We start from the raw sequence: 13613 nt of genomic DNA on the forward strand, positions 1-13613 counted from the left end.
TGCGGAGGAATGTCGTAATGATAAATCCAATTTATTTTGCTGCTTTGTAGACTTTAGAAAGGCTTTCGATACGGTTCCTAGATACAACCTTTGGAATAGGTTAGAAGAGCTAAAGGTTCCTCTTGAGTTGAGAGCTGCTGCTATAAGGCTATACGAGAAGGTAATTTCCAAGCTAAAGAACAATGAGGGGTGGTCAAAAGATATTAAGTGTAACATCGGAGTTAAACAAGGTTGCCCCCTCTCCCCTACCCTATTTGGCATTTACATCAATAAGCTCGAAGGTTATTTAGAAGAAGCAGGATGTGGTGGCACAATCTTAGCTGGGATAGTCGTTATTCTTCTTCTCTATGCTGACGATATTGTTCTTTTGGCAAGGTGCCCTTCTGATCTTGATAAGCAACTCAAGCTTCTTAAGGATTTCTGCTCTACCATGGGTATGACTGTTAACACTGACAAAACAAAAGTTATGATTATCAAATCCAAGAAGGACACTTGCGCTAATTTTATGTATGACAATAATAACTTGAGGAAGTGTATTCTTACAAGTACCTAGGAATTGATATCCATCACAAGCTCAACTGGAACCATAGCATTGAGAAAAGGATCAATGGGGGATGGAAAGCTTATTTTGGTCTTGAAAATAATTGTAAAACAGCAAACCTCGTAATGTGGGATAAAAAGAAGTTCCTCTTTGAAACTTTAGTCACTCCTGTTATCTTATATGGCTGTGAAGTTTGGGGCTGCAGCATCTCTAGAGAATCATGGAGAAAGATTGAGCAAATCCAGAAGCGTTTTATAACTTATAACCTGAAAATTAAAAGTAATACACCCTATCCTATTCTCCTTATAGAAGCAGGGCTTTCTCCTATTGAGAGCCTAGCTATGCTCAGGTTTCTGTTGTACAAGCACAAGCTCAATAACATAGACAATCATAGACTTCCTAAGCTAGCTTTAAATTCCAGCCAAAACCACCTAAGGCTTAACCGAGGATGGCATAAAGACACAAGGGCTTGGTTAAACTATTGGGAGATCAATGAGAATGATGCTTTGCAAAACATAAATAACATTAAAGATATTGTTACTTTTAAGTTCAAAGAAAAATTGTGGTGTGAGAAAGATTTAGCGTCTAAAAGAAAATTAAGTTATTATAAGAAGGTCATCAACCCCACCCTTGAAGATCAAAAGTATCTCTCTATTTTAACTAGCTCAAAGAAGAAAATTAATATAGCAAAGATTAGAACGAATTCTCATGAGCTCCATAGTGAAACAGGCCGTTGGGCAGTTCCTAAAACGCCATCGATGGAAAGGATCTGCCATATTTGTGAGAATAGGAGCATCAAGGATGAAAACCACTTCCTCTTAGAGTGCCCTGCATACAACCACATTAGATCTCAATTTCACAACCTTTATTACAATACTGACCTTCCTAGCCTTTTACAATGCCAAAATTACAGTGAACTCGGGAGGCTTCTCTCCAAGCTTTTTGAGCATAGGAATAAAATCTTAAATCAAAATAAATAATTTGTCTATTTAGGTCCGATAGATCATTATTTGGTCTCAACGGACGTTAACCATCATCATCATCATCATCATCATAAACTTTACAATATTTAATTTTACCATTTACTTAAATAACTATATATATATATATATATATATATATAATTTACAATATTTCAAAATAAATAGATTTTCAAAAAATTTAAAAGATTGATAAAAATTATTCGATCATTTACTTAAAACTCCAAGGCATGTGCTTACCGTTAGGTAAGAAATTTATTATTTTTCAAATTACTAAGAAATTAAGGATTAATAATTGGTGGAATCTGATAGAAATTTTGGAAAATTTAAATTACACCGCTTAAGTTTAGAGATTTCGAGTGTTCCAAATATTTTTGATACTGCTCAATCAGTTTCCACTAAAAACGCACTTACGGTCATATTCATAAAAAAAAATAACAGTATTCTGGCCGTTTTTCCGTGAGGGTAAATTTGCCACTTCTGTAGAAAATGCAAGATGTAAACCCCTCTGGCGAACTAATGAAGAAAACGTGAAAAATACATGGCAGGGATGAACATGGGATACAACTCAGAAACCACCTAACTTCAACCACGCAGATAATTAGGACATATATAGGGTACGATTACAATAAATAATCTTGTCCCTGAGCGTCGGGCGGTAATGTTGTCCCATAAACAAGACCCACACGTCTCCGTCGAAAAAAGCAAATTTATATTTATGCTGTATTTCTATAACTCGATGTTGCCTTTGACAGCGATTTGGTTCCATTACGTTTCCCCTACTTCCAAAATAAGAGAAATAAATATATATTATGATTGTATCTTGCGCTCCTTATCGCGTCAGTTTGACCTGTGCGCCATATTTTTATGCAGCTAAATGGATCAGGATCTTCTCAGTGATCTTCGCCAGGCCTTTGTGTTGTTTGAAAGAAGAGATCTTTGAGTCTGATAACAGATCCCAACTCATTTCTTTATGAGTTAATGTGACCCTCAGCTGTTTATCAGGATTCGATTCGTGATTTTGTGCTGTACTGGAAAGCCGGAAGTGATCGAATACTAATCTGGTTGCAGACGATCGCGGACCCACTCGCTCGTCTGTAAATTTTTGGCAAAGTTTCATGAGTTTCAAATTAGGTCTTTTATTGAGGCTTAATTGATGTCAGAGATGAGCAACCCTTCCTCGCTGCAATCATCAATTTTCTCTTATAGCGATGTCGCCAGCACGTTTGATGTCCAAAGTGTATCGAGTACTTCCAATCCATTTCTATCATCTCAAGGTCCATTTCGATCGAGTTATAATACTGATAATCATGTCAACACATTTAATCTGTTCGATAGCTACGATTCTGAAACCCCAGCGGACATTTCGAATCCCCAAATGCAAACATTCTGCAATTCCAGTCCTGCAGCTGATGGTCAGTCTTGGAATAGATTGCCGAGCTCCATCACGGCAGACAAGAGGAATCACAAAATGATTGAAAGACAGCGGCGTAAAGAAATGAAGGTGCTTTCTTCACAGCTTAGATCATTACTCCCAGAAGAAAATCTCCGGGTATGTTTTTTTCTGCTCAGTATCTAGGGTTTTTAGACATTAACAGAATTCTCCAGGGTTTTTTCTCAACGGAAGTTGGATGCTCTGTTGTGCAGGGAAAACGAACAGTGTCAGAACAAGTACTTGAAGCTGTGAATTACGTTTACCATCTACAGCGAAAAGTCGAAGGCCTTTCTTCCCAAAGAGAGACAATGAAGGTCAACTCTGATCAGAATGCAAAAGTTTCATTGGAGAAATTTTGCAACGAAACGCCGCAATTCGTAGGATCAGATGGGGAATGCCCTGCAGTGAAAATAAACTCTGCGGGTTCCGCTGTTCAGATCTTGACAAACGCTTTGGAAAATGAGATCGCCTACTCTGATATTCTATTTGCATTGGAACACAGTGAACTTGAAATTGTGAACGCTGCTTCATTTGCTATTAACAACAAAGTTTATCATACCATACATGCCAAGGTATTCTCCTACACTAGTTGTCGGTGGTAAGATTCTTATTCTTCTTCTTGCTCTGTATCTAAGATAATCTTAAATCTAAAAGAAATCCGAGGCGAAGAAGTAATGGCCCTTATGTAAACGTTTTGGATCGACAGAGAAACAAAGTTGAGAATAATTCATGTTTCTTTTTCTTTTATAAATAACAGTAGGATTCCTGCTTTTTTGTTATGTTTAAAACAAAATAAATTGAGTATATTTCTCTCAGCGAACTCTAAAAGCACTTGACTTCGCTGCCTGCAGTCTGCAGTAAGGGCATCTGCTTATATGTTTTCTTAACGATGCAGGTACTTAATCTCAATACTTTTAACATCCATACCCTCTACCACAAGCTTTGGCATTTGATAAGCACTCAGCACATCAAGAATCACCATCTGACGGTCACTGAAGATCGGGAATACCCTTTGGTAAGGTATAAATAAATGTTTTTGAAGATCCGTCTAATTTATATCATGCATCCATCTTAAACTGTCTAATAGATTTGACAGAAATGCATGCTTTCTAAACCAATCCACAGATTTGTTAGAAATGCTAGCTGATAAGGTCAATAAAAGACTGGCTAGAAATACATATCGAGTAATAGAGTCGTTGAAGGTTGTAAATAAATAGAACAAATTTGCTAATCTGAATATTTGCTAGACAGAAATATTTTTGGTGGAATTTTACAGAGGATTGCTGTCATTTTTTAATTTTAATAGGATAGAGTATTTTTAATTTTTTAGAATAAGACCACCTAGACCTTTCTATGAATAGTGGTGCATTTTGGGGAAACTAAGATGCTCCTGATTTTGTTAAATGAACTAAGCAGGTAGATACTATCCAGAGAGAAATGAAAACAAATGTACATTAACCATGTCAATAAACCCTTAAAACGCTTAAATATTACGATAATATCTCTTTACAATTGCTATGAGAACCAAGCCACCTATAATTACTGAGCAGGCTAGTGGCCAATTTCTTTACAGTTCTTCCTGCTGTATAACAAGCTGCCGCGCTTTCCCTATCATTTGAATTATTTGGTAAGCAAGATTTTTTCACGAACGTGAACTGAATAGATTTGAAAATTTTGATCTCTCGTTCACACATTTTATAAGATGCCAGATTAAGATCTATTATGATGAAGCATGACATAATAGCAGCAATATGCTCATGAAGTTCTCCGTGTACATATATTTGTGGTTTGTTTGAACCGTGCCACGCTCTCTCCCTTTCCTAGATGTGTGAGTTTTTGTTTGTCGACAAAGTTTGTTGGCTCCCAAGAGTGTGTCCGTATAACGTTCAATGCAGATGGTTCCTAGCGGGATAGCCGGGAAATCGAATTTGAAAGATGGTGCCTTCAAACCCGTTCAACTGTGAAAGACGTTAGTTCTCCATAAATATCTTGTGCCTTGACACCAAAAATGGAAGTGACTAAAAGGGAAAATGGCTTCTACAATTAACCTACGGAAAACCCATGGATCAGTGCTATGAGTTTTTATGTCTTCTTGGACAAGTCTACGGCCTATTACCAGTTCTGAAGCAACTGCACAGTCCGTTACGGATGGTCACAGAAATTAGGTTATAAATGAGAAAGAAGGAGAATAATGGCCACTCTTGGATTACAATTGAGTAGATGAGTTTCATTATTTCCATATAATAGGAGCATTTAGTACAATGTAAGACTAATTAGATATCCTTGACCTAACATTCTAGGTAATGATAAAGTCAATACTTTGAATCTTTAAATTTAGTAATGATAAAGTCAATACATTGAAATATTTAAATTTCAATTGTTGAGATAATTACTGTTGGAATGTATTAGTAGAGATTAGTTAAGTTAAATGAAGTTTTTATTAGAAGTTTAAGCTTTTTGTAGAAAATTTTAGAAGGCTAAAAGCTTGAAAAAAAGGTCACTGTTGGATTACAATTGAGTAGATGAGTTTAATTATTTCCATATATAATAAGAGCATTCAGTACAATGTAAGATTCATTAGATATCCTTGACATAACATACTAGGTAATGATAAAGTGAATACTGCGAATCTTTAAATTTAGTAATAATAAAGTTAATACATTGAAATCTTTAAATTTTAGTTGTTGAGATAATTACTGTGGGCATGTATTAGTAGAGATTAGTTAAGTTAAATGAAGTTTATATCAGAAGTCTAAGCTTTTTGTAGAAAGTTTTAGAAAGCTAAAAAAAACTCAAATCTAAGTTAAAATTTGCATGAGTTTATGTTTAGTCAGAAGTGTTTATATAAACACCATGGTATTAGTTTTAATGCAGAGGTGAAGCAAACTGAAGTATGTTGAAGCATAGAGCCCCACGGGAATTTCACCATGCTTGTAAAAAAGTTTATTGTTAATGGATACAGTTGTACTTTACGTGTATGTTTGTTTAATCTTGCCCGTGTCCTTCATATTGGTATGACAGCTGAAACAAATTTTGAGTTAATTGTTGTATGTAGGCCTAGGCGAGACTTACACTAAGAGTCATAGTTTCTTCCAGTGGTAGTTATGCTCAGAGGTCGTAATTAAGGTGGTGTCTTGAAGATAATTATTCCTTCCATGCATGCATATAAATGAGATACTTCAAGTGTACTCTAGATTAGAAGTTCAAGATTTATATAGAAAATATAAAAAAACCAAAAGTTAAGGTATAGAAGTTACTTAATTGAAGTTGCAATTTATGTTTATATGTATGTGTGTTTATTGTTTCTTTAGAGTTGAAATTTTCAAGATGAATTATAGAATATTGACTAGTTAATGACGATAGTGATTCTCAATGCCAAAGGAAATTTGAAATGATTCTCAATGCCATAAAAAATTCAAAATGCCTATTTAAACTTGATTGGTCGACTTTTGTCACAACAATTGTGAAAAAATTAACTCATTAGAAAATGCCTTCAAGAATCAGGAATTTATTGGTAGAGGTAGAGGTCAAATAGGTATAGTTAAAAGAAGAAAGAACAACATTAAAATACTTACTAGAATGAAATGAGACTAAACACACTGAAGATGGGGAGAAGAAGAAAATGTACATAGTAATTTGAAGTTCAATATTACTACTACTAGGAAGATGGTCGTTATGGACGTGAACATAGGAAAACAAGGGTGGAGTAAATATCTCACATAATGAATAAGGAACATCTAAGATAAACTTCATTTCATTTAAATCACTCAATGATAAGATCAAATTAACAATTGTGTATTGCTACACCATCATTGTACCAATCATGCTACATGTAACAAATAACTATTCAACTCTATTAAATTTGAAATTACTTTTGAAGATGATTATTAAGTTTTCTATAAATGTGTTGTGTACCTCTTACCCAAAAAATAGAAGAAACAAATTCAACATGTCTTCTATATGTGTAACCTTAGACATAACTTAATAAGTATAGGAAAATTAAGTCAAAATGATTATGATATAATATTCAAGTGTTCATGCATAATAAGAGAAAGAACCACATACTAGAAAACTTATTGCAAAAGTTTGAATGACCAAAAACATAATGTTACCATTCAACTTCAGAAGTGTAAATCTATAATAGTGATATGCACCAAATATCAAATTTCTCAAGCACATAATAGCCTTGGTTGTGGAACCTTAGGTATGGTATCCTGCCTTAGAGGAGTCTTAGAGGAGTCTTACACTGTTGCCAAAATAATCAATAGTTTAAAGGACATCCTATGTTGAATGAATAAAACGACCCTTTTGATAGCCACATCCTTCCAAAGCATAAAGGAACTAACTTTGCAATATCATCCTATACAATCAAGCATCATATAAAAATAGTCATATAGATCTATGCCAAGACATGCAAACTCAATCCATTTGTGGATGTTTTTATTTTTGGATTTTCATTGATGATTTTGGTGGAAAGGTTTGGGTATGATTATTCAAAAAATAAATTTGAAACATTTGCAAAGTACAAAGAATTTAAGGGTAGAGTGGGAAAGAAAAGTGAAAAATATGTTAGATTTCTTTTATCACATGGAGGAGAGTAGGGCAACTTGGATATTTTCATAGACAATAGGAAATTAAAGGGCAGTTAACTACCACATATGCTCCACACAAGAATGGATTGGCTTAAAGGAAGAATTAGATTATCATGAACATGGCAAGGAGCTTGATCAAAACTAATTTTCCAATGATTTTTGGGTTCAAGTTGTTGCTTGTTCAGTATACATATATTGATTATATAGTCAACAAAAAGTTAAAAAGTTAAATTTCTTTAATAAGCATGGAGATGCACAACGTCAAGTGTCTCTCACTTAGAATTTTTGGTTATACTTCTTTACACATATCCCAAAAAATCTAAGAAGAAAACTTGAGTAGGAGTAAAAGGTGCATCTTCAACTGATATAATCAATAGTACAAAATCTGATGTAGACTATATGGTAGAGCCATAATAAATTTGTAGCATTTGTAGACTTAAAATTATTGCAGGTAAAAACTATGATTGATCAAGAAAATGTCCATTTCTCCAAGAAAATGTCCATTTCTCCAAATGTGTCAGCAGAAGGAAAGTTTAGCAATACATGTGCCTCCGCAAAATAAACCAAGGTTATAGATGCAAACACATGAGCATGTTGAATGAGAAATTTGAAAACAGAGAGCTCCAAATAAATCTATGAGCATTGTGATGACATAAACTCACTTTCCCTTGTTATCCTCGCTTATTTTGAAGAAGAGTTTGAGCTTTAGCCAATTGAAAGGAATGAAATATGTGATCTTGTTTATCTCTTACTAGATTTAACTAACATTAGCTTTAAATACATTTACCAAATAAAATAGAATGGAAAAGTTAATGTAATGCTAGTTTCTAAAGAGTTTGCTCCTAATAGAGCGTTGACTTGACTATGGTGAAACCTTTGATCCGCTATTAACATTAGCTACTATTAAAGTTGTGTTAAGCATAGTAGCCTAAAACAAATGGCTAGCTCATTGTAGGTGAAAACTACACCTTTTTGAATAACCGTTTAGAAAAAGATGTATGTTTAGATCAACCACTAAGAGCTGAGTAAAAAGCTGAGAATACAAAGAGTAGATGCTGAAAAATATCTTGTACGTCTTGAAGCAAGTTCAAATATCTTAGATATAGCCAAACTGATTATTATATGTAGAATACAAAGGGTAGATGCTGAAAAATATCTTGTACGTCTTGAAGCAAGTTCAAATATCTTAGATATACCCAAACTGATTATTATATGTTGAACATCGGGTTCAATAAAGAGCAGATGAACAATGTAATATTCTTATAGGTTTTTTTTTTTTTAATAGGTTGATGATATCCGATATTTGATGTTAGATAATTTCAAAGCTTCCATCGTAAGAGAGTTTGACATGATGTACGTTTGAGATTGCAAACTCTTATGAAGTAGTTTCTGGAAATTGGAGTTAACGAATGCGTTTAGGTTATTTTCATTCTATTTTCATAGGTAAACATAATTATGCTACATATATCTTAAATATGGTACACATATCTTCAAAATATTTAAAAAGTAGTTTTTGGAAATTGGAGTTAACGAATGTGTTTAGGTTATTTTCATATGTAAACATAATTATGGTACAATGTATATCTTAAATATGCTACACATATCTTAAAAATATTAAAAAAAAGGGGTAAGAGCAAACCTCAAATCCCCAGCTTGGCATTTGATCTAGATATTGAAATAGGATTTATGTACACATTCCAGACAATGTCCCAATTAAGTGTGCCAATCTGTACCGTCTTCATTGGAAGTAATTGGTCCAAAGTGAACGTCATAGGCAAAACAAGAAGAACCAGGCATGGAATTTCAGTAGGCCAGAGAACATCGAAGATAGTTGTGTAACTGAAAAAAAATCAAAGTACAATCACAGACAGCTCTTGGGTTCGAGTAAATCGGAAATATATTAGAGCGAGATATTCGATATAGCTAAATCAGTAACCCTCTTTAAGAAACGACGCATTATCTCGTGCATATTCTTTATACTAACGTATGTAGTCTTACTCTTCTGGTCGTCTGAAGGTACTCAGATGGCGCTAGAAAATCTTCAGTTGTTAGCATGGGAGACTGGTCGGGTTTTATGGATAAAATTCATGAAGTCGTTCTTATGGATCAACAGCGGTATTTGAAAAAAAAAAAAAAATGTTCGAAGGAAATTTGCATTGCCAGAATTTCCGAAATATTCCTACCATGGGACCTATTGGATAAATCGGTATTCTCGGCGATTCCTGTATGTGTGGTCCTCAAAAAATGTTGTATTAACTGTGACTATCCACCCACTCAATATAATCATAAGGGGTTGCTGAATGGGACAGTGAGAACATGGACAAACTTTCCACTGAAGGTCAAGGTAATGATAAAGGTCAGGAAGGTAATGAGAAGGGGTAGGAAGTTTAATAATGAAAATATGTGAACATGGACTAACTGTCATAATGACAAAGGTGTGAAAGTTTACCTATACTTACTGGTTTTAGTGTAATAGTAAACCTGAAGTAAAAAATAAAGTCAATAACGTATTAAAAGGTTTATAAGGATGTAGATGTCACGAATAATAAAAGTATGGCAAAGAGTTCATTCTGTTTCTTTCCATCGTTCCAATGGAGAAGAAATCAAAATTTCCTGTGGTGAAACGTAGATTTATTCCAATAGTCAGTCCTGGGTTTGGAATGACGGAGTGTGATTAAGCGATTGAAAACGTTTCAAGGACTTCAAAATTTCAATGAAAGATGATACTAGTAATATAAAAACTGGATTCAGTGATCACCAGTAAGTGAACAAAAAAAGACATCATTATTTTGAAAGAAAAAACATCTTGACAAATTCTTTGTTTTGGTAGGACGTGGCTGCGGCTAATGTGGTTAGGTGTTTTGTTAGGAGTTGGCTGCTGGTTATCTGCTTCGCTGTGAAAACTATTTCTAGACCAATTTTCTCCAAGTTTACCATTCAAAATATAATAATGTTGCCATTTTGCTCTTGGAATGTCTTTCTTTTCAGTCCTTTTCATTTGCAACACGTTATAATATTCCTTGTGTGCTTTTCTATCTTGAAGCGCATGTTCAGCCTGTCGTTTTCGGTTGCAGTTTTAGTATATATCAGAGCATTTTGTTTTCTCTACACACAAATTGTTGTCGCAAAGTTTATTGCTTCAGATTTCAGAATAGCAGCATGTTCTGTCTGTTGTTTCTACCTCATCGAAATATCAAAAATGTGCAATGTAGGGTAAATCAGTGATGATTAATATCCTATTGAGTTTTGGAAGTACACTGCTGCTTGAAAATGAAACCGATTACCAGAGCAATATCGATATCTCAGAGAATTGTGTCAGGACCTTTGTAACTCAGATCATATATGGCAAATGGTATTAGAGAACAAGTAAGGAAAATATTTCAGTCTCGTTGACGATTGAGCTTTTGTCCTCAGAGGCTTATTATGTGCGAGATTCATTTTCTCGTTGGTGTCCGGTTGCCCAACTCATTTACTGTTGTTACTTGTTCCTGAAATAATTAACCAACACTCTTTTTCGTTAACAGAAATTTTGTAGCTATGAATTTATCACAATGTAATATTTTTATTTATAAAGCACAAATACAGTGCAGATTTCTTATCTCTTGTACGGAGATAATAAAAAGGCAAATACAGCGAAGATTTATTGTCTATTATACAAAGAGGAGAAAACAAAAATACAGTGTAGATATTTCATCTCAAACTGTAGTAAAGGGAGAGGTTTCTGTAAAAGTTAAATATCTAAGATTGTGGGTTGGTTTACGTCCATGGCTTTCGATGTCCACTCTTTTTGCGAATCAGTTTTATGGTGCAGCAAGGGACTTGCCATAAAACCCAAACTTAAAACACCTCTAACAGTGCTATCAGAAATTTATGCTCATGGCATGTGCCTTTCTGCGAAAGGAATGCCGATTGTTTGCTAAAGTATCACTCATTGTGTCACTTCAAATGTAAACTTAAAATTTCATCCCTGGTGTCAAATAAATTCTTTCTTCTCGTTCCATTTTAAAGTCGTTATAATTTAATTGTTTGTTGTAATGGTTATAATAAATGTGTGTTTGAGTTATCATAATTATCCAAAGAAAAATCACTTCAGTCATTCCTATGATTTCTCTGAGTGAGTAAGGTTTGGAATTTCTCCCAGATACCTTTACGTGTCGGGGTCATTTAAGCTATTCTTAAAATTTTGAAATTTTACAATATAAATAAATAATATTGCTAAAAGAGTCAATATTTCTTATCCTTCGAAGGTAAGAGAAATATCTATAATAAAATTATAAATTAAATTATATATGTTTTAATAATATTTAATTTTAATTTTATAAATATTATTTTATTATTAAAAAAATTTCTAATTTATTTTTATATTGTTTAACTGTATTTATTTTTAATCGATTACACTTGATGATTCTAAATATAATATAAAAAATATATACATATGTATTTTAATTGATTTGAAGATTGACATTTCTCTTTCAAAAACATTTTGATAAATGTTAAGTAACATGGATTTGTTTAAAGTAAGAAAAAAAAAAAACTATTTAGAAATGAATAAATGTTAGTTCATTTAGTTATTGAAGTGAAGTGGGCAGAGATTTAATACCGCAGGACGCAGGAATTTTAAATTGAAGTAGCTGGCTAAATATGATGGTTTTGATTAACTTATTATTGTAAGTGAAATGGAAAAAGTTGATTATTTCCAGTGTCCAGGGCGAATTGGGTATAGGAAATGAGGGTTTTAATTTTAAATGATCTTAAGATTACGTGTATTATATTAAGTTTATGTTTTGATTTAAAATTCTAAAATGTCATGTATATCTATCATCTCTTTTATAGTAATATTAAATGTCTTTAGAATTCAGAGGCTTTGCCAAATTTTGGAATAAGATGAAGGGATTTTTTTGTTAGTCTCTATTTCTTTAAGGATTATAGTATTTACTTGCACATTGATTTTTAATATTTTCTTATTTTTATTAAAGTTTGGAGAAAATTCTTAATCTTCTAATTTCTTTAAGTAGCTTTGTTATTAATTTTTTATTGGATGAATGAGTTTTGATGGGACCTAATCTTATGTTTTTATTTTTTCTATTTGTCAGTGACTCACAAATAATTTAAAAATAGGAAAAAAAACTAATATTGTGAGTGGTCATTATGTAGGTGAGTTCTCTCGCACTCCCAGTGAGACTAAAATAATGTCACATGTGGTTGCAAGTGATTTAGGTAGATGGGGGGAGGGGGAGAGGGACTAAACGAATGTACAACTCCTTGTGATGTCAGATGTGGTTGCAAGTGGTTTAGGTAGATGAGGGGAGTGGGAGGGCGGTGAAACGAATGTATGACTCCCTGTGTGGAGGAAGTGGTTTTACATAAACAAGGGGGCGAAGGGGTAAGGGGGCTGAATGAGAATAAATCTCTCATTAATATTATGTAACTCCTCTTATGCTAAATATCTTTGCAAGATAAATCACAAACAATGAGCGTTCTCTGCACATTACTCATTGCTCTTTGGCAAACTTCGTAAATGCTTTGTAGCGTAGAAGCAAACACTACACTGCTCATTGCAGATGGGTCATAGCTAAAAAATATGTGTTGTAAAATGTGCCTTTTGATTAAGGTTTATGTCCCCTAAATGCAGTCAATGATGAAGATAGATCAGCGATATTCTCTATGATATTATAATAACCATTTTTATACATCAAATATTCATAATATGTGTTAGAGAAAGTGTTTCAGAGGATGCCTATGTGGGATGATGTGTTTTCTCCGAACCTTTGCGATTCCACCTCTGCGTCAATTTTGCTTATAAAACGTTCTACCGATTTAAGACTCTATGTACCATTGGCACATGTGTGGGCATTTGTACTAGTTTTCTTATGGATAAAGCGCTTATGTTCATTAAAAAATATAAGGAAAGAAACTCATGAACTAAAAATGTTGAAGATCATCTACAAACAAACCTCCACACAACTCTTAATTTCTTTAAAAAAATGCGGCCCACATGAAACATCTCCTATAAGAAAAAATATTAGTATCTCAAGAGTAGGGTTACATCATTAGTATCATGCTTT

General features: G+C 33.5%; 1 protein-coding gene across 5 annotated transcripts; it reads left to right on the forward strand.

Annotated features, from left to right (window-relative positions):
* Positions 1–2328: 2328 nt before the first annotated feature.
* LOC149229846 (transcription factor bHLH36-like) lies at positions 2329–13203 on the forward strand. 5 transcript variants are annotated; one of them, XM_089378761.1, is made up of 4 exons: positions 2329–3073; positions 3169–3528; positions 3852–3971; positions 10761–11642. In XM_089378761.1, the coding sequence occupies exons 1-4, from the start codon at positions 2678–2680 to the stop codon at positions 10905–10907; spliced, it is 1023 nt and encodes a 340-aa protein (XP_089234887.1). In that variant the 5' UTR covers positions 2329–2677; the 3' UTR covers positions 10908–11642. The 5 variants fall into 5 exon arrangements, with proteins under 5 accessions (XP_089234887.1, XP_089234888.1, XP_089234891.1 ...); XM_089378762.1 differs by lacking the exon at positions 10761–11642 and adding an exon at positions 12703–13203 and having other exon boundaries at positions 2331–3073; XM_089378765.1 differs by lacking the exon at positions 10761–11642 and adding an exon at positions 12703–13203 and having other exon boundaries at positions 2332–3073; positions 3852–3976.
* The last annotated feature ends 410 nt before the right edge of the window (positions 13204–13613 follow it).

The sequence above is a fragment of the Pinus tabuliformis genome, chromosome J (assembly GCF_031772625.1).
Source record: "Pinus tabuliformis cultivar Carrire ecotype Pingquan chromosome J, CPIR1, whole genome shotgun sequence".
Lineage (NCBI taxonomy): Eukaryota > Viridiplantae > Streptophyta > Pinopsida > Pinales > Pinaceae > Pinus > Pinus tabuliformis.